The sequence below is a fragment of the Eumetopias jubatus genome, unplaced genomic scaffold (genome assembly GCF_037043125.1).
Source record: "Eumetopias jubatus isolate StellerSeaLion01/CBP00866 unplaced genomic scaffold, mEumJub1_p1.0 scaffold_17, whole genome shotgun sequence".
Taxonomy (NCBI): domain Eukaryota; kingdom Metazoa; phylum Chordata; class Mammalia; order Carnivora; family Otariidae; genus Eumetopias; species Eumetopias jubatus.
Window position 1 is genome coordinate 38,328,761 of NW_028274823.1, and position 26,415 is coordinate 38,355,175.

General features: G+C 41.7%; 1 protein-coding gene and 2 pseudogenes across 2 annotated transcripts in view; 1 reads left to right on the forward strand and 2 right to left on the reverse strand.

Moving 5' to 3' along the window:
- Positions 1-584: 584 nt before the first annotated feature.
- On the reverse strand, positions 585-1,729 carry LOC114205287 (PHD finger protein 6 pseudogene; annotated as a pseudogene).
- Positions 1,730-1,846: 117 nt separating this feature from the next.
- Positions 1,847-3,703, reverse strand: LOC148162156 (striatin-3 pseudogene; annotated as a pseudogene).
- Positions 3,704-17,894: 14,191 nt separating this feature from the next.
- Positions 17,895-26,415, forward strand: part of BMS1 (BMS1 ribosome biogenesis factor) — a 49,502-nt gene continuing 40,981 nt past the window's right edge. Inside the window, exons 1-5 of one of the 2 annotated variants that reach the window (XM_028098609.1) lie at positions 17,895-17,971; positions 19,528-19,742; positions 20,726-20,916; positions 23,000-23,079; positions 25,795-25,983. In XM_028098609.1, the coding sequence (XP_027954410.1) occupies positions 19,567-19,742; positions 20,726-20,916; positions 23,000-23,079; positions 25,795-25,983 (636 nt within the window). In that variant the 5' untranslated portion in view covers positions 17,895-17,971; positions 19,528-19,566. The remainder of the gene's footprint in view (positions 17,972-19,527; positions 19,743-20,725; positions 20,917-22,999; positions 23,080-25,794; positions 25,984-26,415) is intronic. The other variant, XM_028098610.2, reaches the window with a different exon arrangement.

The window sequence follows — 26,415 nt, forward strand, 5'->3', positions numbered from 1 at the left end:
GCTGAATATGTAAAAAGACAAAAACTAGAATTTTATTCAAACATTTTCTGCAATGTTTAAAAGGAAATCTGTGGCATTCCTCATAAACAGAAGATCACTAAGAGATGAAAAAAATATACTCTTAGAGCTCACTTCCCCTCAACAAGAGCACCACATTCCTAACCCTAAGGCAGCACACAGAGTCCAAAATAAAAGTCTTTGTAAGATCAGCCTCCATACTGGCTTAAGACACCTAAAAATCAAACATATGCAGTACAGGCCACAAATACTGGAGTGTTTTCTTTGTCCCACAAAATATAGTAATTACATTAAATGAATGAGCCAGACATTAAGATGTGACTTCCACTAATGTACGCCTGCCCCAAATAGTCTTCACCAGGCAGATCTCATGTAGTTTCATAGCGGTGACCTCTTTTTTTTTTTTTTTTTCCGGCAACCTGAGCTTTTATTAATTTTAGTAAATGGAGTTGGTCCCTTTGGATTTTCTTGGTAGACAATGACATCAATAACAAATACTGACAATTTTATTTTGCTCCTTCATGGTATTTATTATACATTTTTCTTCCTTTTCTTGTTGCACCGGCTTAACCCTCCAGAAGAACGTTGTAAATTCCTCGTGACATATTTTCAATGTATTTAGCTTTGTCTTGTACTCCACAGTGGTAATGGTAAGTCTTAACACAGGCTTTTATTTCACATCCAATAGTAGCACCGGGCTGACTGCAAAGTGTACATTTCATTCTTTTTCCTCGCTTAATCTCCTGAAGTACAGTTTTAATATCAAAATCTCCAAATTCTGCTCTTGATGTTGTTGTGAGCTGGACTGTGCCAGAAGAAAATAACATGCACTTATAACGTGCAGCCGCCTTCTTGGCATTAAATATATGCAGTTTTCCTCTTGCCTCGTTTTCTTCCTCCCCTACATGACAAAATCCACATTTAGGCCTGGTGTCACTAGGGCTGCCTCTGTGTGGAGACCTATCTCTATAGGAACTACTTTCCATTTCATCTGTTCCATGGGAGGATGTGGACCTGGTATCTTCCGACAGCCCTTTAAAATTAGTTTTTCGTGGCCTTCCTTTGCGACTTTTCTTTTTACTTTTAGGTGATGAGGGCTCCAATTCATGTTCATTAAAACTTTCTTCTAAGTCAGCTTCAGAGTTATGTGCAGTTTTCTTGTGTTTTCGGCAATAAACCATTGTAAATTCCTTGTGAAGATTTCTCTCGTATTTGAGCTTTATCATGCAATGCACAGTGGTAGTGGTATGTCCTGTGACATGTTTTCACACCACAACCAATTGTTGCTCCAGGACAATGGCACAAAGAACACATCAGCTTCGTGCCTCTTTTAATTTTCTTTTGGACATCTTCAATAGAAAATCCACCAAGACTTTCGTTATCAGAGTGTGATGATACCAAAGCAGATGAAAAGAGCATGCACTTATGGTGTGCTGCCACCTTCTGGTTTTCAGATATAAGCAACTGTCCACATTCCTTGTCTCTATTTGACTTACAAAAGCCACATTTGCGCTGTCTTGTAGGCCCCTTTTTCTGTTCAACTGAGCTTGACATGATTTTTAAATTGCTTTTAGAATGCCACTTTAAGCCTCAAGAAATGCGGTGGGGCCCAGAGGCGAACGGCAGCGGAGAAGCGCCAATGAGGGAAAAGAGAAAGAAGTCGGTGTCGGTTCTCCCGCAGCGCCTGGGAGCGGGGCTCTGTCGCCGGAGGTTGTTTCCTTTCGTTCGAGGAGAGACGGGCTCCACAGCGGTGACCTCTTGATGGCAGTGATAGAGACCCTCTTTCTGTCCAAGCGAATCTGTTGTTATGATGCAAGTTTTTGTTGATTCACACAAATACTTTGGCAAGGGTATCAGCCCCTGCACTGGTAATACATGCTTTTGATGGATGGCAAACAACATATGTTGATTTATCAAATTTCTTCCTATGTACTGTCTAAATTCTAAATTCTAATTTCAATCTAATGAAACAGCCATGGCTCCAGACATCAGATAGATTCTAGTAGGATCTACTGCTAGACTTGTAACAGCATCCAAATGAAAAACCATAGAATGGATCATTTTACCCATTTTATTGTAAAAAAATTTGATGTGTCTATCTTCATTAGCAGTTTTTTGTAATAGGAAGTGTGGGATGATTTGCTACTCTGTTAATATGTTTATTGGATTGTAAACCAGAATCGGATGAAATCATCACCAATGACTAATATTTCTCTGTCATAAGTTACCTGTACTTTCAGTGTTGAAAGAGGTCACCATATGAACTGGATCCCAGCTATTGAGTGAACTGATGTAGATATTACACACTCCTTGTCTCTAAGTGAATAATACATGGCAGTTTTTCCTGGATTCCATAACCTAACAGTGCCATCTGCTGAACAAGACAGTAACTGATTTTTTTTTTTTTTTTTTAATTGCACTACAAGCAAGACCCTAAACAGCATCTGTTACAAGCAACTGAAGTGCCAGGTAGAACATTTAGTTCATATGTATCATAAGGGTCCACAGTGGGGCTAGGCATATTCTACCACTGGATGGTTGCATCAGTATTTACCACTACAACACTGTTCTCCATGAGGCCTAATAGGGAATTACAGAACATGGCCAGTGTGGGCCCTACATGTGTAGGTAGGCTTTACCTCTAAAGAGACACTCTTTTGAGCAGAAGCAGTTTTTTTCCAAGTTCCAAAGTTTCAGAGCAGTCCTCAGAGGCAGTAACCAGCACTAGTTCTAAAGGATGAAAAGCGAATACCTATACTCCATCTAAATGCCTACGTAGTGTATACTTAGGGTTCCATGTCTTTTGAAAGACATCCCTGTTGACAGCCAAACAAGCCATAGCTCTAGTCTGCATGTTTTATTCCCGTCAAGTCTGCAAGGTCTCCAAGGCCTATTACACTTCACAAACATCACTGGAACCCATAGAAAATGACTAGCCTCCTCCAAACAGAAACATTATTGGTTTAGCCCATTCTGTGCCATCCCTGCCCCTCATGCTTCTTCAGCTCCTTCATCATCTTCAGTCACACAAGACTCAGATTCTCTCCATTCTTCCTCAGTATCAGGATCATTAGGTCAGCAGCTAAACCTTCGTTACTTATTTTGTATTTATTCATCTGATGTTTGTCTTTTCTTTCTGGGATGGCTTCAGTCAGGTCATTATCCTCTTCTTCATCTCTGTCATCAGCATTTTCTAAGACACTGTCTCAGGACCACCACCAGAGGACCTTTTGATTTGTCTTTTTTGCTTAGGAGACTCCCCTCCATTCAGGATCTGTTTTAAATTCTTTGTTTCCAGTGATCCGTTTGGTTCTGGATTAGACAGTCCAAGTAACGGCCTTACAGACTAACACTGTACATCTAATGTATCTGTGTGACCTGCTTCCTAAAGATGTTGTCTTAATAGCTGTCTGCCTGGCTTCCACTCTAACTGGCTCTTCTGAGGTCCTGTGGCCCCTTCTGTATCTTTGGTTTCTTCTGATTCAAAGGGTGGCATTTTCAGATCATCATGGTTCAGCTTTGTGCCATATAATTTGTAATATTTTACCCTTTCTTGTTTTAGTGCATATGCTAACACCATTATTCTCACAAAGTACTTCACATTTTCTTCATCTTTTCCTTTTCTCGGCAAAACTGCTCTCTGGGTTTGGAGTTTGGCCCATTCCACGTCCTAGTGCACCCAGTCTATCTTCAGACAAACCCACTAGTGATAGATAGAGTGCAGCGCCCCCGGATGGCGTACTGCCCTCTCTGGCCCAGCTTGGGCCCACCGCAGGACTCACTCCTTTGCCCACCACTTCTGAGAAAGGCTCACGTATCTCCGAGGTCCCAGGTCCCTCCTGCTACCAGGGCACAGCATAAGATGCCTACAGCTGGGGTGGGGGGGGGTGGCGGTTCACTGCTATATCCTGCTCTGCTGTAAATCAGAGCAAGGAGCTGCTGGTAGCCATCATTATAGGCTCTTGTCCATCTGCTTCCGCAGGCTTTTATCAAAAAACAGACACTGAAAAGCCGATTCTAAAACTCACATGGAAGGGGCGCCTGGGTGGCTCAGTCTGCTGAGCATCTGCCTTCGGCTCAGGTCATTGTCCCGGGGTCCTGGGATCAAGTGCCGTATCAGGCTCCCTGTTCAGCGGGGAGCCTGCTTCTCCCTCTCCATCTCCCCCCGCCCCTCCTCCTGCTCATGCTCTCTCTCTATCTAATAAGTAAATAAAATCTTTAAAAAAAATAAAAATAAACAAAACACACATGGAAATGTAAAGGACCTAGAATAATGAAAACAACTTTGAAAAACAAGAACAAAATTGGAGGATTAAGATTCCCTGGTTTCAAGTTTTATAAAGCTACATCAATCAAGACAGGGTGGTATTGGCATAAATATTGACAAATGTATTACTTGAACAGAAAATAGAGTCCATAAATAGACCAGCATATATATGGAGAACTGTCTATGAGCAAAATGCCATAAATGGCATTGGAACATTTACATATTCTTATGCAAAAAAAGCTTTGATCTATACCTTCTACAATATATAAAAAAGAAGTAAAAATGGATATAGACCTAAATGTTAAACCTAAAAGTATAAAACTTTTAGAAGAAAACACAGGAAAAATCTTGTGGTTGTTCCAAGTTTTTGGGTGGTTTGTTAAGTGGCAAAAGATAAACAGAACACTGAGTTTAATAATCTCAGGGCTGTAGGACGCCTTGGTGGCTCAATCGGTTAATCGTCTGTCTTTGGCTCAGGTCATAATCCCAGAGTCCTGGGACTGAGTCCCACAACAGGCTCCTTGCTCAGCGGGGAGCCTGCCACTCCCCCTGCTTGTACTCTCTCTCTTTTTGACAAATAAATTTAAAAATAAAAAAAAAATCTCAGGGCTGCTTCAGGACAGACCAACACCAGTAGATTAGGTACCATCATTTAGACCCACATGACTACTGTGGGTATGCTATATAATTGTCTACTTCAAATGAAGCTCTAAATACAATGTTTATCTCATCATTAAGCTATCCAAAAGATAATGGGTTATTTATAAATATTGACAGCTTATTGAGTGAAAACAGATGTACTCATTGATAGAGCAAATGCACAGATTTTTTTTTATATTATATCTGAAACCAAGCCACATGAGTATGGGGAGAAGGCCATGTAGTGGAATTAAGGGAGGTAGGTGTCTTCCAGAGGGGAAGCCTGGCAGAAGCCCCAGGGTGATTGTACGTGTTTCCATGCCCTAGATAAGCAGGTCCCGGTGACGGTTCATTTTATGTGTCAATTTGGCTGGGTCACAGAATTCAGATATTTGGTCAAATATTATTATGGATGTTTCTGTGAGAGTGTTCTGGATGAGATTTACATTTAAATTGGTGGACTTTGAATAAAGTAGATTGCTCTCTTAGATGGGCTTCATCCAATCAGTTGAAGGCTTGAATTTAAAAAAGACTGACTTTCCCCAAGCAAGAAGGAATTCTCCATAAGACTGCCTTCAGACTTCATCTGCAATATTGGCTCTTCTTGGTTGAGCAGACAGTCCTCAGACTCAGACTGCAACTCTTTCTGTCTCCAGTCTGCCAACCTCCATCAGATTTTAGATTTGCCAAGCCTCCACAATTACATGAACAAATTCCTTAAAATACATCATATATATCTCTGTCTCTGTATTTATGTAGTCTTGGTTCTGTCTCTCTGGAGAATCCTGCTATAAAAGAGTCTCCTAGAATGGTCTTGCTTGAGGGAGGCATGATCCTAGGATGGTCGGAAAGTTTCCAGCCTGGGGGTTGGGTTTTAACACATCACCATCTCTTTGTCTCCCTCCCCTGATTTTTGAAAATCCTCTCATCATTTATTACATCCACATATATTTATCCCCAACATATGCTCGGGCCTTATGAAACTCCCTTGACTAAGCAGAGGAGCATTGAGGAGAAAAGTCTAAATAGTGGTGTCTGGTGAAGACAAGAATGTGTGTTGGGAAGCAAGTAACTCAGGGTAGATTCAAGTCTTGGTCTTAACTGCCACTGCAGATGACACGTAATTTCATGTCTAGGAGATCTCCTCTTTGATGTTTTTACTTTGATGTTTATTTCCTAACTGTCAAGTATAATTTTTTTAAGCACAATGTTATGTGGTCATTTTAAGAGGGAAAGTAAGGTTTTGTGCAGGGGTTCTGGGGTCCTAGGTTTCCAGCTCTGGAGAGGACTGGCACTACAAAGGTTATCACCCCTTTGTGTGATCTATAACTATGTGAAAAGATTTTTCCCAAGGTGGAGATTTTATTCATAAATATTAATGTATAATGAATATTCTAAGAGCAGTTAGGGATAGAGAGATGAAAGTAACACTATCCTTACCCACCTTACCCTATGTTTTAGCTTAAACCATAGCAGGAGAATGTAGCTGTGAACTAAATGGAGAAGAGAAAAAAAAAAAAATCACCCTCAATTGAAGGAGCCAGACTGTCACTCCTGAGTCATTCAACACCTAGCCCTAACTTCTCCCTTTAACACCCCAAGGGAAGGGAAGGACAGATGTTCTCCAAGTTTTCCAGGTGATTAGATTTTATTTAACTCATGTATTTAGGGCTAAGAAGGTAGGTGCCTTGTGTGTGTTTATAATTCTATGTGGTCTATGTAGGAGTCTACTAAATTGGCTTTGTACATTTTCTCTTAGCTACAGATAAAAAGTCTTAATTCCCATATTCACTAAGGTTGCCACTGTATCCATCTTTATACGGTTTTTGAAATCAGATGTAAATATTCATCACTAGGGGAAGTAGAGATTCGGGTCTGGCCACCACTTCCGTTGTCACCACTGCCAGAAGATTCTCCGCAGCCTGTGGTTCTCCCCCACCACCGACATCAGTCCCAGGGGCGGACACCCCTGCATCAGGGCTGGCAGCCTCAGCCCACAGTCTAGCCACAGCAGCCACAAGGGCATCTGGGAAGGCTGGCTCCAGTTTTATCCCAGTAATGGACAACCAGGTAGTATGAGGAACTCCCAGACATGAAGAGTGGACAAAAGAAGCTATATAGTCCCAAAGCCTGACAAATGTTCCTACATGAATGGCAAAGAATTTGGGAGCCAACTTACCCTCTCATTAAGAACTATAAAAGTGTGGGGGCGCCTGGGTGGCTCAGAGGGTTGGGAGTCTGCCTTTGGCTCAGGTCATGATCTCAGGGTCTTGGGACGGAGCCCCGCATCAGGTTTCCTGCTCAGTGGGGAGCCTGCTTCTCCCTCTCCCTCTGCCCCTCCTCCCTCTCATGCCCAAGCTCTCTCTCCCTCTCAAATGAATTAAAAAAAAAAAGTCTTAAAAAAAACCACAAAGAACTGTAAAAGTGTGAAACTTTTAAAGTTGCTTCAAATCTTTTAGGGAAAGAGAAAGGACACAATTCCCTAATAGCTCTAATTAAATACTATCTCAATCCTTAAAGCACTTTGCAACTTTGGTGTTAAGTATCTTTACATGTCATGTTTGGTATCTCACAATATTTACCTGTTGATTTTATTACTCATTTGGTTCAATTTAATGGTGGGCCACTTGAGCAAATGCAAACAGGCCTTGGTCTAGTGGGCACTCAAGAATTCACGAGCAGACCTGCAGTTAGGTGGCACAGTGAGCACTACTTGGGCTGGTAAAGGTAGACAGCTGCTCTCTGAACTGTGGCACTGGCCCCACAGCCTGTGACCTTTAATGATATAACTATTCTGAGCCTCAGTCTTCCGATCTGTAAAATGGAGATAATAGTGCTACATCTTAGGCACTCTTGTAAAGATTAAGTGAGATAGTATTTGAGAAATAGGCTTCTCAGAGTCCTGTCTCAGAGTGAGCACTTGATGGCGGCTCTCTCAGTTTACTGGGATTATTCCAGTCACTGAGGGACATCCCCATGTCTGTTTCCCTGATGATTTCCTTGAGGGGAAATTCTGAGTTAGAGGCCATGAGTACATTCAGACTCCATACACAGTGCTAGATTGCTATACAAACGGATACAAATCATTTTTATTTAGATTCCACCTGAACTATCCTGCCTTGTCAACCTCTACAGTGGGTCTGTGAGCCATTATCACCAAAGTTCCAACAATTCCTCAAAGTCTTCTCCAAGTGACTCCATGCTGTCTCATGTGCAAAAAATGGGACACAATTCATATTCCTGGATTGCTAGGTGATTCAGGCTCCAAGGGGACCCAGAAACAGGCTATAATACAAGTGCCTCATTATACCTGTAGTCCTTGGGTCCACTTATCCTGGTTGTAACAGTCTGGGGAAAGAGCTTATGCCACATAATCCCCATGGAATCTGAGAATAGATTTCATCCATTCATTTAACAGAAATGTTTTAGTTACATCAATATTTAGATGTCATTTATTAGATACATTCTATTTTTTCCACCCAGCAGTAATCCTATTTGAAGTGAGGTTGAAGCAACATCAATAAAGAGAAAAAAACTTAAATATTAAGTATATGAAGTGAAAAATTGCCAAATGTTTTATCACAGTCTGTTTGTTCACACCTCAGAAAACAGGATAACAATGGTGTGAGAATATTCGACATAGACTTTCATACCTAAACAAATCATAGTTTCAGTTTTCCATTGCTTTCCTAATTTTTTCTTTAAGTGCATCACTTATATAAAGCAAAAATTTTAGTAACAATACTTACAATATAGCCCAAATGTTTTTCTGAAGAAGAACAAATAAATCAGATGTCAATATTTTTTTTAACCCAGTAGATTGTCCCTTATAGGAGAAACAAGGCAGTAGCAAGGTTTTCTCAGAAATTCAGTGACTCAAAAGAAATGACACATAAACAGAATAATTATTGAATAAGAAGCCTTATGTTTGGAAACCCATGATGTAAACATGGGCCAGGGTTAACATTATGGCAGCAAACCAATAAAACCATTAATGGGAGAAAGTGTATGCTAGTAAGTCTAAGTAAAGTGGTTTATGATTCAACAACAGACGTGGCCCATTGCCCAACTTCAGACCATTCTGAGGGTAAGAATGTGCAAGGTGTGGCGTCTCAGAACCATCTTACTGCCCCCCCAACATGTCCCATACGCTGAAGAACAACGTATATGTAGGTTCTCCTCCTTCACTGTTGCAAGAGGCAAGGTACATGATCAGTTCAAAGTGGGCTTTGAATCCATCTGAGATTTGTTTGTTGATTTGCTTTGGTATCATGAAGCATAGTGTTTCTCTCATGCACACATTTGGAGCTTACGGGGCTCAGATGGACTGCTATGTATAGGGCACCCCCAAACTGTCAGAGAACACCTGTGCAAAGCATTGCTGGGCAATAGCTCACATTCCATAATGTCTACTAATATGAAACAAGGGAACAGATTGCTTTTGTTCTTCTGTTATTTGAGGAGATGAGCACAGTAGTTGAGATCTCAGGCTTTAAGTGCCCTGGTTTGAATTCAGCTTGATCATCTACATCTGCTGTGCGGTGGGACATGTTGCCACTTAGCCAAGCCTCAGTCCTTTGGCTGTAAGATGGAGGTAGAACTTCCAGAAACGGTGGGTGAAAGAATTAAAGAAGATGCCAAATGGAAAGCTGTTTAGCAAATTGCCCGTTACAAGGTAAGCTGTCAAAATAAAATTAACTAAAAATATTTTCCTTTACAAACATACTATGAACCCATGAGAGGTGACCTGGCAAAACCAAAACCAAAACCAACACAACCACCTCCATTAAGCCTGTCTGTACTCCCTAATCCCTGCAAGAGATCAGGGAAGGGTAAGAGCTCCTGCCCAGGATTAAGCTGGGCCCTCCACTTTACTTTTGCAAGGAATACAGTTGAACAAATGTAACCATGTAGAAAAAACTTCTATTGCCTATTATTGGCAAATGACTTACGGAATGGCCTGGTTTATTTGCCATTCAGCCTCCTTTTGCAACTAGAAGATCTCTTCAAGGGATAAAGGGAACTTAGACTTCATCTAGTCCAAATTTTCCTTTTATAAAAAAGAGAATAAGTCCAGAGGGGTCAAAAAACTATCTCAAGGTCATTCGCTCCTATTTCCCTGCTTTCCTTGTAATGGAAGAATATATGGCACTAGGAAGCTCAAATGTCCATGATCACTTTTCACCCGGGATTTCCTACAGGCCAGGACTCCGAGACCCCGAGACCCCTTCCTCGGGTATGACAATGCTGGGCTTTCAGAGGGGAGAGGCCGAGCCTAGGAAGGGGTGAGAAACTCAGCACAGTAAACCCTACCCGGAGAATATGGCATCCTAGCAGAGCAACTCGGGCTTTTGTGCTCTCCCCGGTCTGCTGGCTCAGCTTTGGGAAAGACTGCAGCTAGCGAGAGACAGAGAGAGAGAGAGAGAGAGAGAGAGAGAGAGCGCACTCATGGTCTTCTTGGGCAGGCCTATCCAATGGAGCACATGGGTGGACTCCTTCCTGCAGGCCTCCATTCCTTGCTGCGGCCCCGCCCAGGCTGCTGGAATGAGCTCTAGCTGCTGTGAGGCATCCCCTGTATATGTCTGTGATCTCTACCAGAGCTCCGTTCCCCAGAACTGAAATGAGAGCCTAATAGCAAAAGCACCGTTAGCCTATCTATCAAAAAGTGGAGTTATCTGTAACAAAATCCTGCTCTACAGCTGTTAGCTCTGTAGCCCTGGGAGGTCAGCTCCTACTCCCCACAGCTGCCGACTTAGTGGCTGCCGATGCGGAAGGCGGTGCTCAGCCTGTGCTGAGCATGCGGTGTTTGCACTTGAAACGTTTTTTTTCTTTAGTTGGCACTTTTGACTATCACTTTCTGCTGTATTTGTCCCAGGTCGAGGAGTGGGTTCTTTTTCACCCCTTCGGGTTAGACCATGGGGAATGAGATCTGAACTGCGGATCTGCGGGGTCCTTTTGGGGTGCTCCGTGATGGCCCTTACTGCAGGACATGCAGACCCAGATGACCGGGGGACAGGGCAACACACAGAGCAAGGCGGAGAGAAAATCAGTCACCAGATTCTGGATGCAAAGGCAAACTTGACCCACGCAGCTCTTCTGCCAACAAGGCATTAGGCTAAAACTCGATTGCCCTCCCCACGGCTGCTAATCTGTCCAAACTTCCCTGCTGTTTCTCAGGACCCAAAGCCTCACCCCCAGCAAGGCCACTGCACCATGGTCTTGCCTCCCCGGCAGGGACAGCACCTCTGCCACTCCCCTCAGCTCTCTCACTGACTCGGCGCAGCGTCTCGCCACTGCCTATGTCTCACCGGCTACCCTAGGTGCGAATAGAAACAAAGCATTAAATCGGGGCGACAAATATATTAAGTTTTCCTTGGACTTGGTCCTTTTATCACAGAAAGATACAGTTTTTTATTTTTTTATTTTTTTATTTTTTTATTTTTTTTAAAGATTTTATTTGTTTATTTGAGAGAGAGAGAGAATGAGAGACAGAGAGCACGAGAGGGAAGAGAGTCAGAGGGAGAAGCAGACTCCCTGCTGAGCAGGGAGCCCGATGCGGGACTCGATCCGGGGACTCCAGGATCATGACCTGAGCCGGAGGCAGTCGCTTAACCAACTGAGCCACCCAGGCGCCCAATTACAGTTTTTTAATTAGATTTTTTGGGGCTCTCATTATAGCCATCAGCCCAATGAGATCAACATAAGGTTGGCTCAAATTTCCATCAACTGTGGAAATGAAAGCACACCTTGCGATTTTTGTGAATTCTCAGGGGACTAATGGGCTCATGGTCATGTGTGTGAAATGGTCCCCTGGCAAGCTCCCTGCACATGCTGCATTGGAAGGCCACTGGCTCCCACCGCCCCTGCACATGCATCAAATTCTCTAAGGGATCTATTACCCCGAATAGGCTAAGAACCACTTTCTCTAAGGAGCCCCTCAGCAATCTCTGTAAGGTTCCTAGATATAAATGGGGAAACTTAATCCATAGTTAAGTATTAATGGGAAAGAAAAATGGCAAAGAACATAACATGGCAATTTATTGACTACAAAATACATACTTATAAACATGAATAGAATATACATTGACTTATAACATGACTTAGAAACATGAATAGGATATACACTCAGAAAGTACACAAAGCTCAAGTGTATTGCTCAATAATTACTTACAAAGTCAACAAGCCATCAACTAGCACCAGATGAGTAGAGAGAGCATTACTAGGCACTCCAGAAGCTGTCCACAGACCCCTCCCAGTCATATATTCCCCTCCTCTATAAAAGTAACAATTATCCTGACTTCCATTGCCATGTCAATTTTGCCTAATTTTAAAACTTTAAACAGAAACAAAGAACATATTCTCCTTTGTGTCTGGCTTCTTTTACTAAACATCATCTATGTTGTCTCTCATGGTGGTTTATTTTCATTGTTACATATTATGTATTATTCCATCGTATCAATATACTAGTTTATTCATGCTTTTGTTGATGGACTTTTGGAGTTTTCCCCATTTGGATAATGCTATGAACACTCTTGTATATGTCTTTCTGTATATATTTATGTCACTGGCTTATAGGATAAATATATGGTCAGTAATAATATGCTGAACTATTTTCCAGTGTTTATACCAATTTAAATTCCCAATGGCACCTTATGTTTTAACAGGATCACTCTGGCTGCTGCACTGGGAATTTGTAAGGGCAACGGTGGAAGCAGGAAGATCATCAAGAGGTTTTGTATTAATCCATGTGTGATAAGACGGGGCTCAGCTCAGAATGGTAGTACCAGAGATGGTGAAAAGTGGTTGGATTCTGGTTGTATTTTAAAGGTAGAGTCAACAGGAATTTCCTGACAGGTTGTATATGGAGGATAGAAAAAGAGAGGAGACACGGATGTGTCTGAAGTGTCTGGCCTAATCAACTTTATGGCTGGAATAGTCATCAACTGAGATAAAAACTTGGCAGCCAGTCTATTTGGCATGTTACATTTGAGATGTCTGTTATACATCCAAATGCATATGTCAGCTCAGTTTTAAAGGTCCCACCACACATCACATCACACATACTACACTTTTGGACAGGGGGAGGATAAAATAATTGGCAGAAAAGATTTTGTAAAGTTTTTAAAATTTTTGTTTTTATTCTAATTTAGATAATATATTCATATAATTCAAAATTCAAAAGATTTGTAAATGCATGCATGAAGAGTCCCCATACTTTTGTCCCCAAGCTATTTGGTTCCATTACCAGGACATAACTGATTTATTGTGTATCTTTATTATTTTTTAAGAAAATCTTTTTATTTTATTTTATTTTATTTTTTAGATTTTATTTATTTGAGAGAGAGAATGAGATAGAGAGAGCATGAGAGGGGGGAGGGTCAGAGGGAGACGCAGACTCCCTGCTGAGCAGGGAGCCCGATGTGGGACTCAATCCCGGGACTCCAGGATCATGACCTGAGCCGAAGGCAGTTGCCCAACCAACTGAGCCACCCAGGCACCCTATTGTGTATCTTTAAATGATGTGTAAAATTTTCTTTTTTGGCATTAATAATTGGGAGATTCCATCTTGAACAAAACAAAACAAAAGGATATGTCAGGGAGGCAGCTGGAGTTCAAGAAAGAGGTCTGAGTCATTGATTAAATTTGGAAGTTGTTGGCAAATGATGGTGTACTGGTAAGGGTCCAATCAGGAAAGAGAAACTCACTGTAATTTGAAAAGGAAAAGTTTACATTAAGCATTATTAACTACAACAGGGAATTGGAGCAATGAGGTATGGGCTAGTAAGAAGAAAACTCTAAAGAATATTAAGAATAGCAGATCTTAGGAGCAGCCACTACCCTAGGACAGGGATAGAAGGCCCAGGAAGAGTCCCCCTCCTCAACTCCAAGCCCTATCAACTGAGATCTAGACCTCATTGAAGGGGTATGGCCACGGCCCACTGGTGTCAGGGCGGTCTCTGCAGTGCTGCACCACTGGAACTTGTTGGCAATCCCCATCTGGGTGCTGGGGAAAAGGTAGGTGTCTCAGGAGAGTCCCTCCATGACAAAATTGCCAGGAGGTGGGGGTAGGGGGAGAAAGAGTGGGGCCTTCTGACCAGCAGATGCTGCTGGGCACTACATACTGGAGGCGCTGGCCCTGGAAAGATGACCCACCTGCAGGAGCCTGGCCAAGAAGCAGAGCAAAACCAGGCAGAAAGACTGCTTGCCCCTGCAAAGTCTCTCCATCGCCCCCTACTTACAAAACTTAATACATATGCCAGTGTCAAAGGAAACATTTTTAGAGTAGGCAATTAATAATGAATTTGTAGCAGAGATACAATAAATTGTTAACTGATACAGATGCCATATAGAACTACAAGACAGAATGAAATCACCAGGGAGAAGTACAGACACAGAAGGGAAGATCAAAGGCTGAGTCCTGTGGGCTGTCTAACTTGAACATGTCAGGTAGGAGTGGAAGAACCTTTAGCAAAGGCTCCTGAGAAGGAGCAGCCAAGACTGTGGGTGGTGTGCCCAGAGCAAAGAGAATCTAAGAGAGAATAGGAGGAGAGGAACTGGAGAACATATTGACAATTCCTTTGTGAAAGTTTGCTACAAAGAAAGACAGTCTCTTCAACAAATGGTGTTGGGAAAATTGGACAGCCACATGCAGAAGAATGAAACTGGACCATTTCCTTACACCACACGCAAAAATAGACTCCAAATGGTTGAAAGACCTAAACGTGAGACAGGAGTCCATCAAAATCCTAAAGGAGAACACAGGCAGCAACCTCTTCGACCTCAGCCACAGCCACTTCTTCCTAGAAACATCGCCAAAGGCAAGGGAAGCCAGGGCAAAAATGAATTATGGGGATTTCATCAAGATAAAAAGCTTTTGCACAGCAAAAGAAACAGTCCACAAAACCAAAAGACAACCCACAGAGTGGGAGAAAATATTCGCAAATGACATATCAGATAAAGGGCTAGTATCCAAAATCTATAGAGAACTTATCAAACTCAACACCCAAAGAACAAATAATCCAATCAAGAAATGGGCAGAAGACATGCACAGACATTTTTCCAAAGAAAACATCCAAATGGCCAACAGACACATGAAAAAGTGCTCAACATCGCTCGGCATCAGGGAAATCCAAATCAAAACCTCCATGAGATACCACCTCACACCCGTCAGAATGGCTAAAATTAACAAGTCAGGAAATGACAGATGTTGGCGGGGATGTGGAGAAAGGGGAACCCTCCTACATGGTTGGTGGGAATGCAAGCTGGTGCAACCACTCTGGAAAACAGTATGGAGGTTCCTCAAACAGTTGAAAATAGAGCTACCATACGATCCAGCAGTTGCACTACTGGGTATTTACCCCAAAGATACAAATGTAGGGATCCGAGGGGGTACGTGCACCCCAATGTTCATAGCAGCAATGTCCACAATAGCCAAACTGTGGAAAGAGCCAAGATGTCCATAGACAGATGAATGGGTAAAGAAGATGTGGTATATATACACAATGGAATATTATGCAGCCATCAAAAGGAATGAGATCTTGCCATTTGCAACGACGTGGATGGAACTGGAGGGTGTTATGCTGAGTGAAATAAGTCAATCAGAGAAAGACATGTATCATATGACTTCACTGATATGAGGAATTCTTAATCTCAGGAAACAAACTGAGGGCTGCTGGAGTGGTGGGGGGTGGGAGGGATGGGGTGGCTGGGTGATAGACATTGGGGAGGGTATGTGCTATGGTGAGCACTGTGAATTGTACAAGACTGATGAATCACGGATCTGTACTTCTGAAACAAATAATGCAATATATGTTAAGAAAAAAAAAGAAGAAGATAGCAGGAGGGGAAGAATGAAGGGGAGTAAGTCGGCGGGGGAGACGAACCATGAGAGACGATGGACTCTGAAAAACAAACTGAGAGTTCTAGAGGGGAGGGGGGGTGGGGGGATGGGTTAGCCTGGTGATGGGTATTAAAGAGGGCACATTCTGCGTGGAGCACTGGGTGTTATGCACAAACAATGAATCATGGAACAGTACATCAAAAACTAATGATGTAATGTATGGTGATTAACATAACAATAAAAAATTATTAAAAAAAAGTTTGCTACAAAGAGGCACAGAGAAAAGGTATGTAGTATCTGTTATAGGAAATGGGCCAAGAGGAGTTTGTTTTGAAGATGGGAGAGATAACCGCATGTTGTACAGTGATGGGAATAGTCCAGTAAAAACAGATGATGTTGGGGAGAGAATAGACTGGGGGGAGTGACACCCTGGAGATGATGGGATCTTGCACTTGAGTGCAGGAATCCTTTAGGTGGACATACCGGTAGTTCACCTACAGTAACGGGCAGGTAGCAGAGGGGAGCATGAGTGGATGTGGTGGTGAAAGTCTGTGATTGTGGGAGTCTCCACTTCCATTTTTTTGGTGAAGTCAGAAGCAAGGAAAGGAGAGGTGGTGGGAAGGACTGAAGAGAGAAGAGAAGATGTGAAATACTCATTTGGAAGAATGGCATAGACCAGGCAAAGTTAGCGTTACTGAGCTGAGGATGGTCAGCCTGGTTCCAGGGTTTCCTCCAGCCATTTGTGGTAGCATGCCATAGATGGAGAATAGGGTTTACCCAGGGCTCTTATTTTACCAAGCAGATATGATGAGGTGACAGAGAGATGAGGCAGTATACAAGAGACTGATGATAATGATTGCCCATGGAGTTTAAGCGAGCTTACTAGGGAAGGAGAATTCATCAAGGGAGGAAGATCTGGGTCAGAGGTACTGGTTGGATTACAGTTGATTTCAGGGCATTAGAGGGAGAAACCTGAAGATGCGAGGTGGCAGTCAGTGTGGGATGCTTTGGGGACTGCAATCCTTGGACCTGACAAAGTCTAGGGTCTGATCACAAGCAGAGTGAGGGGCTGATGTAAGACAGAGGACAAGAGTGGGACTCATGGAGCCAAGAGAATGTTGGGATTATCTACCCGTAAACTGAAAGCTCCCAGAAGTGAGAGGGATACTGTTGGAGGGAGTTACAAAATTACACTCTTGACAGATGAGAGAAGTGGGTGCCCCCTGTAGGGTAGCCCACCCTAGCACTGCAGAGTGAATACCTGTGGGATGCAGAGGGAGAGAACGAGCTCACTGTGAAAAGCATGAAGCACAGAGGTCTCAATTACTAGAGTGAGCCTAGTTTTGTGGGGGTAGAACTGAGTCTCAGGAGCACTGGTGAGATGGCACTGAAAAGAAAACCTCCAAGGCAAGAGGGACACACAAATTCTGAAAATGTACACAGCTTTGTAGCCACGAGGACATCCCAGCTCACCAGAGATGGGGGTTAGATGAACTTCAAGGAAGTCCCTCAGGTGGGAATGGGCAGGGCCCTGGGAGGGCAAACCTGTGCTGGAAGAAACTGCAAGAGGCTACGTTCTTCCGGGGAAAGGCCCATTTCCAGGACCAGAGAACGTGCTGAGTCAGAGTTTGTCCCTGCCCTCTGTCTCGGTGCTGGCAAAAGAGGGAATTACAGTACTAAAGAAGTCCGAGACTGTCCAACTCTGTCATCTTCAAGGATGAGCAGACAGATGAGCCAGACAGACTCCCAACCGTGGGCTATTCCAATAGGCCATGGAGGGACCTGATGCCGGTGGCATTCGGAGGCGACGGGTGCCATGACTCCGGTTGACCGAGACTAAATGTGTTACTTCGTCTTTCGTCCTACACCAAGGAACGGGCTTTAGGCCGCACCGTCGCCTCCGGGGCAACTCAAATGTGCGCGACGAATCGGGTCGGAGTCCCAAAGCCGTGTGGGCAGTGCGGCCGCAGTCCCCGCCGGGCCGCGGCAGCGCGCGGCCTCGGGTTGGATCGCACCGCGCAGTTGTCATCTGCGCCCGTCCTCAGCCAATCAGGAGCCTTCCCTCTGGCTTTCCCGCGAGTCGTCCTTTGGCCGGTCTCTTTCTTCTATATCCTTGTTTCCTGCCGGCCTGTGGAGTCCGCGCGTAGGGTGCATTTCCGTTTCCGGCGCTGTCCATGCGGGCCTAAGAAGTAGCAGTTGTGAACCCGGTAACGGCCACGGGGTAGGGGAGGCGGCGGTGGTGGGGTCCCGGGGACTGGGGCTCTGAGAGTTTTGCGAGTCGTGCTTGGCAAAGTCGGCCAGGACAGTCTTTGCCCCTGAAGAGCGCCTCAGGCGCCGGACCGGTCACACATAGTACGTGCCGGAGTCTTGCTCCCAAGGTCCTTGGGATGGCTGAATGAATTCGTGCAGAGAGCCCGAACCGGGTGGGGAGGTGGCAGGGAGAAGAGAGAGGTCGTTCCTTGGCGGGATAATCCTAGCAGGTGACTCAGACCTGGGCCACATCTGTTGATTCCAAATTGTGCTTTTCCCATCCCTCTCTCCGCCCCCCAAGAGAGGGAGAAAAGCGTCAGTACAAGTTTGGGAACAAAATGTAGTAGAGAAGAAAAATAACGTCCTGAAATCACATAGCTATTTAGGTTTCAAAGCGTTCCCTAGAACTCAGCTCTCCTAACTCCTAGCTGGTGTTTCCTGACATTATGCGGGTACATGTGGACTTCTATTTGCGCCGGTGTGTGTCCGTGGGAAGTCTCTGACTGATCTAAGTGCAGCCTTCTCATGTGGCCCTTTACTGCATGGCATGAAAGATACTAGTTTGGATTTCCTTTCCTAGTCAGATCACAGCTGTAGTCCTCTCTTGGCAAAATGCCCAGTACATCATAGGAAGACACAAATATTTATTGAACTGAAATTAATTCAGTAACTTAACTGAGTGAAGTGACCTTTTTTTTCCTTTTTTCTTAGTTTCTTTTTCTTTTTTTTAATTAGCCAAGTGCTCAGATTGTATGCAGCCTGGTTTCCTAAAAAAGCTCACTAATTCAGTGTTTCTCAATTTATGGGTCATGAATTCCTAGGACGCTCAGAAATCTTTGTAAGGGTTTCTGCAAATACATGTGGTCTCCAGGCATCATCCACAATCAACCATATCTCACACATCTAGATGTTACTATTTTTTAAAATGCATATAAATGATTGTTGTAATTTAAAAGTTTTACAGAATCAACAGGTACTAAAAGTAACACATGTTATCATGTTGGAGGATTATTAAAATGCTTTAATTTGTTAAAATGTCTTAAAGATGGTTTAAGTTTGGAAACCACTTCATTAGTCCAATTGATATTTTGGGCTGAGCAGTCCAGTATGGTGACTTCATTAGTCACATATGGCTATTTAAATTTAGAATGGAATTTTAATTAAAATTATATTCAAATTCAGTTTCTCAGTTTCACTGGGTCCATTTTAAGTTCTCAGAAGCCACATGTGGTAAGTGGCCACTGTGTTGAAAAGTATAGGTATAGAGTATTTCCATTATTGCAGAAATAGTGCTGATATAGACACTTAAGATGAATAAAAAGTAACATAAGCAGAAGTAACTAGCAAATCTAATTTATAGCATAACAGAAATGAAATTGGGAATAGTATTAAGCAGTTTCTGTCCTTGTTGCAGGAATACCTTATCTCTTCATAAAGAAATAAATGAAATTTACTGTTTTTCCTTGGGTGTTTTCTGGATTGTAAAATGTTTCCCATATCCCTGCCTCATCAGTGTAGGTTAGAGTTACTTGTGAATTGGTAAAAAGCCACTATGGAGACTAAGGACCAGAAGAAACACAGAAAGAAAAACAGTGGGCCCAAAGCTGAGAAGAAAAAGAAACGGCATCTGCAGGATCTCCAGCTTGGAGACGAGGAAGATGCCCGGAAGAGAAACCCCAAAGCTTTTGCAGTCCAGTCTGCTGTGCGGATGGCTCGATCCTTTCACAGGTATGTTTAGCTGGAGTCTAGTTGTTCATTCCATTTATTCTTTTTAAACAGTATGAGCCTCCCCAGATGATGTTTGGATTCATGAATCTTTAACAGCTTTGAAGGACATGAAGATGCATGCCATAATTCCTTTTACTAAAATGTGAGCCTAGGTGACTCAGTTGGTTAAGCGTCCAGTTCTTAAGACCTGCTCAGGTCTTGATCTCAGGGTTGTGAGTTCAAGCCCTGCATTGGATCCATGCTGGGCATGGACCCTACATTAAAAAAATAAAAAAATAAAATGTGAGCAAGTAGTCTTTCCTGTGGAAGCTGCCTTGCCTCCAGTATTTGCCCACTGATTGGCTTTTTTTGCCCAAGAGAAAAGCTTAAGAGTTTTTCTTTATAGACTTTCTTTGTTTGTGGGGCTCTTAGGTGGCTCCATCGGTTAAGCATCCAACTCTTTATGTGAGTTCAAGCCCCATGTTGGATCCAACACTGCGCATGGAGCCTTCTAGAAAGAAAGAAAGAATTTGTAAAATTTAAACAGTTGCTATGGTAATAGGTGTGCTTGTGTTTTTTTCTGGATATGTTTCATATAATATGTAGTAATAAATAGCTTTATTTAATGCATTCTTATTATATGCAAACCATTGTACTTTAAACATTATTGAATTAAATTCTAATAGGAGAGCCAAATTTAACTCCAAAGCTCCTGCTGTTATTCATTATGATACACTGCCTGCATGTTTATCTTTTTTTTTTTTTAAACTAGTACAGTCAGCTAATAAAGCAATCAGATTTAAGGTGTGTATAGTTTTCAATATTCTATACTGTTGAAGTCAATCTGTTATATGTTTACTAAAGTGGTTATTTGGATTGGGTCTCGAAAGTTAACAAGTTAATAGTATCCATATTGTCTGTTCTGCTCTCTTTAAAATCTTTACTTATAAGTATGATGCCTTTTATATTTTGAAAGTGGATTTAATTTTTCTTTTTACAAACAGGACTCAGGATTTGAAGACAAAGAAGCATCACATTCCAGTGGTTGATCGAACTCCATTAGAGCCCCCGCCAATAGTGGTGGTGGTGATGGGGCCTCCAAAAGTTGGAAAGAGCACTTTGATCCAGTGCCTCATTCGGAACTTCACCAGGCAGAAGCTGACAGAGATCAGAGGCCCTGTAACGATCGTGTCAGGTAGGAGGGTGATACCCCAGGCTGATAGGGCATATGTCGTCTGAGGGATAGGACTGTCTTTGTTGAACATTCTCTTGGACTGGTAAATGTTAAAGTAATGTTCTCACTTCGTATTACCTCTCTTGTACTAAATTGGCTATAGCTTGAAAAAAGGATAGATTCCCTGATATAATAATGATATAGATGCATACCTTATTCTGACTGCTATATGGATTTGCCAGGTGTGTTCTCTGAGAGGTTTGGCAGGCCTGGGCAGCCTGGGTTGTTCATGGTGACAGCCTTCATTTAGCAGGTAGTGAGTATCTGCTGTGTGTCAGGCACACCTGCTTGCCCTCATGAAGCCACATTGTTAGGAAAGTGAGGGAGGTTTCCTCTTTTTCTGTGAGAACTTGTCTGGTCTGGAAGATGGTGACCTTTCTGTTTGAGGGAAGATGAAACAAATTCCCAAATGGCAATGAAAGAATCTGAAATTTCTTTCCTTTTTTTTTTTTTTTTTAAAAGATTTTATTTTTAAGTAATCTCTCCACCCAACGTGGGGCTTGAACTCACAGCCCCAAGATCAAGAGTTGCATGCTCTGGGCGCCTGGGTGGCTTAGTTGGTTAAGCGTCTGCCTTCAGCTTGGGTCATGATCTCAGGGTTCTGGGATTGAGTCCCACATCGGGCTCCTTGCTTGGCAGGAAGCCTGCTTCTCCTTCTCCCTCTGCTGCTCCCCCTGCTTGTGCTCTCTCTCTCTCTCTCTCAAATAAATAAATAAAATCTTTAAAAAAAAAAAATTACATGCTCTACTGAGCCACTGAAATTTCTTATTATAGCCATAATATAGTTGGATTGAGGCTTTTCTTTCTTTTTTTTTTTATTTTAAGATTTATTTATTTATTTTAGGGAGAGAGCACGCAAGAGCAAGTGGGGACAGGGGCAGAGGGAGAGAATATTTCAAGCAGATTCCCCACTGAGCACGGAGCCCGGAGCCTCATGTAAGGCTCCATCTCAGGAACCGGAGATCATGACCTGAGCCAAAACCAAGAGCGAGATGCTTAACCAACTGAGCCACGCAGGTGCGCCAGAGCTTTTCTTTATCATAAAGGCATTCCTGTCATTTTGACAGATTTCTTTTTAATTTTTTTTTTTTTAAAGTAAACTCTTACCCCCATTGTGGGGCTTGAACTCCTGGCTTGGAGATCAAGACTCACATGCTCCACTGACTGAGATAGCCAAGTACCCCACTTCTATGTATGTATGTATGTATGTATTTATGTATTTATTCTTCTATGTATGTATGTATTTATGTATCTATGTATGTGTGTATGTATTTATGTATGTATGTATGTATGTATGTATGTATGTATTTGTGTATTGATTGATTGATTGTAAACTTTACCCTAACGTGGGTTGAGCTTGAGCTCAACTTTAAGATCAAGAGTCACAGACTGATTCCTTTTAACTTAAGTTAGAAGTAATGATTGTTCCATGAAGATTCTCTTACATTATGTTTGAGGATGTTTTTAGCTACAGTGGGAACGTGGGAAACTTTGATAAAGTTAGAAGTGTTGGCCTGCTGCTGAACAGCAGGATCATGGTCATCGTGAAGCTCGCATGTCTGCCCATTCCAGGCAGAATTTTACGTGTTTGAGCACTTTATTCATGTGGGTAGACTTCGATATTATTTTAAAATTAGGGAACATAGCAAGAAAACCAAGATGGAATTTATTTTATCAGTTTTCTCCTGTAAAAATGAATTTATGGCATACTCGCGTAAGGGTATATGGTGCTTTACTGGATAGAATTTAAAATGGTAATTAGAGTAAATGGATATTTTTTTTAAAAAGTAAAATTTGGGGGTTGTTCCTGGGTGGCACAGTCAGTTATAACAGCCAACTCTTGATTTAGGCTCAGGTCATGATCTCAGGGTCATGAGATTGGGCCCCGTGTGGGGCTCCGAACTCAGCGCAAAGTCTGCTTGAGATTTTCTGTCTGTCTCTTTCCCTCTCCCTCTGCTCCTCCCCCTACTGGCGTGCTCTCTCTTTCTCTAAAATAAATAAATAAAATCTTTAAAAAAGAATGAAATTGTCTTTTCACTTACAGGTAAAAAGCGCAGACTCACCATTATTGAATGTGGGTGTGACATTAACATGATGATTGATCTGGCTAAAGTGGCAGATTTGGTAAGTCAGTGGGAGCAGTGTGAATTTCTGATGAGGACTTAACAGCAGTGTTATTGAGATTATTTATCTCATGTTGAAGGAAAGAAAGGCTTATTATTAAAGGAATGAATATAATCAGGAATACCATAGATGTGTTTGAATTGATGATAATGATAATACTGTTATAATAAGAATGGAATATGCACAGTGAAATGTCTCAAATCTACAAGCAAATTACAGAAAACACCTTTAACATAGTTAATTAAGATATACATACAGACAGACATACAGACATACAAATATGTAAGTAGTGAGACCATTTCTTGAACCTTACTAGGCACTGTGCTAACAGCTTTCTAGAAATTTAGTTCATCAAATCCCCCAGTATGCCTTAGAGGTAAGTAGGTATTATCTCCAGTTTACATAGGATGAAATTGAGTCCCTAGAAGTTAAGTAGTTTCTGAGTATAGGATCTCTGCTCTTGGTGGTGCCAGAAACTCCAGTTCTTAATGATTATGACAAAATAAGTTCATGAATTGCCTTTGAGAAGTTGTCAGAGTTTATAATAGAAAATCTAGACAGTACACAACATATGGAAATTGTGCAACTTTGATTGCATTTAATGGTAATGTTCATTAATTACATTTTAAGTTAAAACAAAAATCTAAGAAAAAAATAAAGCCATATTGATTAGGAAGAGTGGGGTAACAGAGGCCGTTTTTTGTTTGTTTTTTTGGTTCAACAATTTCTGGAAAGCTGTTTGGTGACGTGAGCTACAGATTTTAACCTTTGGCCCAGGAAGTGTCCTAAAATATAAAATAAAAGTAATTTAATGTAGATGTTATAGCTGTGCCATTCTAATATCAATGCCATTCAAATTTTGAACATGTAATGCTACTATTAATAAAAAGTGTATCATTGTCAACATAAAATAGTATAAACTTATTAAATCTCGTGTTTTGAAATGATTACAGTAGTTTAGCATATGAGTCATTGGTTCCTTTTTTATGTAAAATATACCAAGTCCCTAATTTTAAAAGCATAGGCATATTAAGAAAGATGTCTTTCATATACATCTTTTTAAGACTCAAAAAGGAACCCATGCATTTGGTAAAATATTCAAACTGCATTATAGAGTACAATGTGTGTTTTCTCTTCCCTGCTGTGACCCCTAGTCTCTCAGTTTCCCTCAAAGCAATATCCTAGATATGTATATAAATTCACATGCAACCGTTTTAAAGCATACGCTATTTATTATACATTCTGTTCTGTACTTTGCTTTTTTTTTTTCACTCCAGTATGTCTTAAAAGTATATAAGTACTATAGCTCAACCTCGTTCTTTTTAAGTATTCTGTTGCATGTACCATAATTTTTTAACTTGTTTAAAAATGTTGATTGCTCTGCTCTGGGTTGTCATGAAGCCTCCTAAGTCAAAGCAAAGGCATGTACATACATGGATTTGTGTGTATGTGCATGTGTGTGCTTTGAAGGAATAATACAGGCTTCATTTATCTTTAGTTGACAAGATTGTCAGCTATGGGGCTGTTGCTACCTATTCTTCTGTTCCTACAATGAATTGCTTGCCCCATGGCACTGTATGGTGTCAAATGGGATAGAGGGCTATTCTCCTTCCAGCCACTCACCTTCAGCCTGTTGAGGGGAGTGGAAGAACTCTGCTGCCAGCTTGGCCTGTGGTCTGCAGTGGCTGCTGTACTTTCTTGCAGTGCTCAGTGGCCCACCATCATGTATTTTGTGGTTTAGGATTATGAATGTTCCTTAATTTAACCAAAGATGAGTGTTTCTGATTCTGTTTCTGTGTGTATGTGTGTTTCAATTAGCTACAGAAAGACAAGAACAGAGATGTCTTTAATATATTAAAACTAGAAGTATCCAGTAATCAACTCTGAAATTACTTTGCATGTTTGAAGAGTCAAAAATCTTAAAAATTGGTCTTATATGCTTATATTTTCTTATAGATTAGCATTCCTGACTTTCCATTCTAAACTGGTAGCTTTTTTTTTTTTTTTTTAGTTTCTGAGCAATTGCATGTTATAAATTAACATAAGATAGAGCTTTCCTACTATATACCTCCCAGCAAAAAACTTTTTTTTTCCCTGTGAGAAGACTGAAACAAAAATGTTTGGTTTTCTTATATTTTTGGTATTTTTCATTGATTACCACTTCATCCCATTTTTTGGATGTCAGATCTGTTGCTTGGTTTTCTTGTTAGAGACCTGTTATTTGGCCTAAAAATACCTTAAAAAATTTTTATTTCTTGAAGTGAGAAATTTCCAGGTGAGGGCCAAATTAGACCCAGCTTTTTCTGAGTTATTTCTAATACATCCAAATTCTTGAAGTGGAAATTTATATTGTGGTGGATATTGTCTTATGGTTGCCTTTTAGAGAAAGTCAAAGGGTGGCATTTTCTCTGTCATGATGATCCCTACGTAATCATTTTGATTTAGTCCAGATTAGGAGTTGACAAACTTTTTTCTGTAAAGGGCCAGATGGTAAATATCTTAAGCTTTGCGGGTCATAGTTTCTTGTGCCACTGCTTAGCTTTGTCGTTGTAGTGCAAACACAGGTTAGACAATACATAAATAAATTAATATGGCTGTGTTCTAGTAAAACTTTAGTTATAAAACAGGTCATGGGTCAGATTTGGCCCATGGACTATAGTTTGCTTATGGTCTCTTTTGAGTAGCTTCCTTGAGTAATTGTGTTTTCTGTTTTAGGTTTTGATGCTTATAGATGCCAGCTTTGGGTTTGAAATGGAAACATTTGAGTTTCTAAACATCTGTCAAGTACATGGCTTTCCCAAAATTATGGGCGTTCTCACTCACTTAGATTCCTTCAAGTATAATAAGCAACTGAAGAAGACGAAGAAACGATTAAAACACAGGTTCTGGACAGAAGTGTACCCGGTAGGAAGAGAATTAATTATTGAATACTAACACTATAATCTTTAAAAAAAATAGTTTGAGTAGGAGAGATTAATAAGCATCCCTTCAAGATTCACCTTTGGAATTTCTTTTATATATCTGTTCATAGTCCCTGCAATATTTCCTCAAAATAGTCTGTATTTCAGAACTCTTGGTGTGTCTCATTTGTCTCTGTAGCCACCCCCAGCACCAGGCAATACCTGGCTCTAAGTGTTTTAGATCTGTGATTATTTAATAGGGTTTGTCCGAAGTTTCTCATAGTTACAGGACTAGGAACTATAGCGCACACATACTGCCAGTCCACTCTCCCCTGCATGCTGCTGTGGCCCATTGGTCATAGAAGTTTTTCTGTGCCCAGGAGCCTCACTGTCCTCGCTGTGCAGTACTCTATAGACAAATGCCACTGCTTGACTG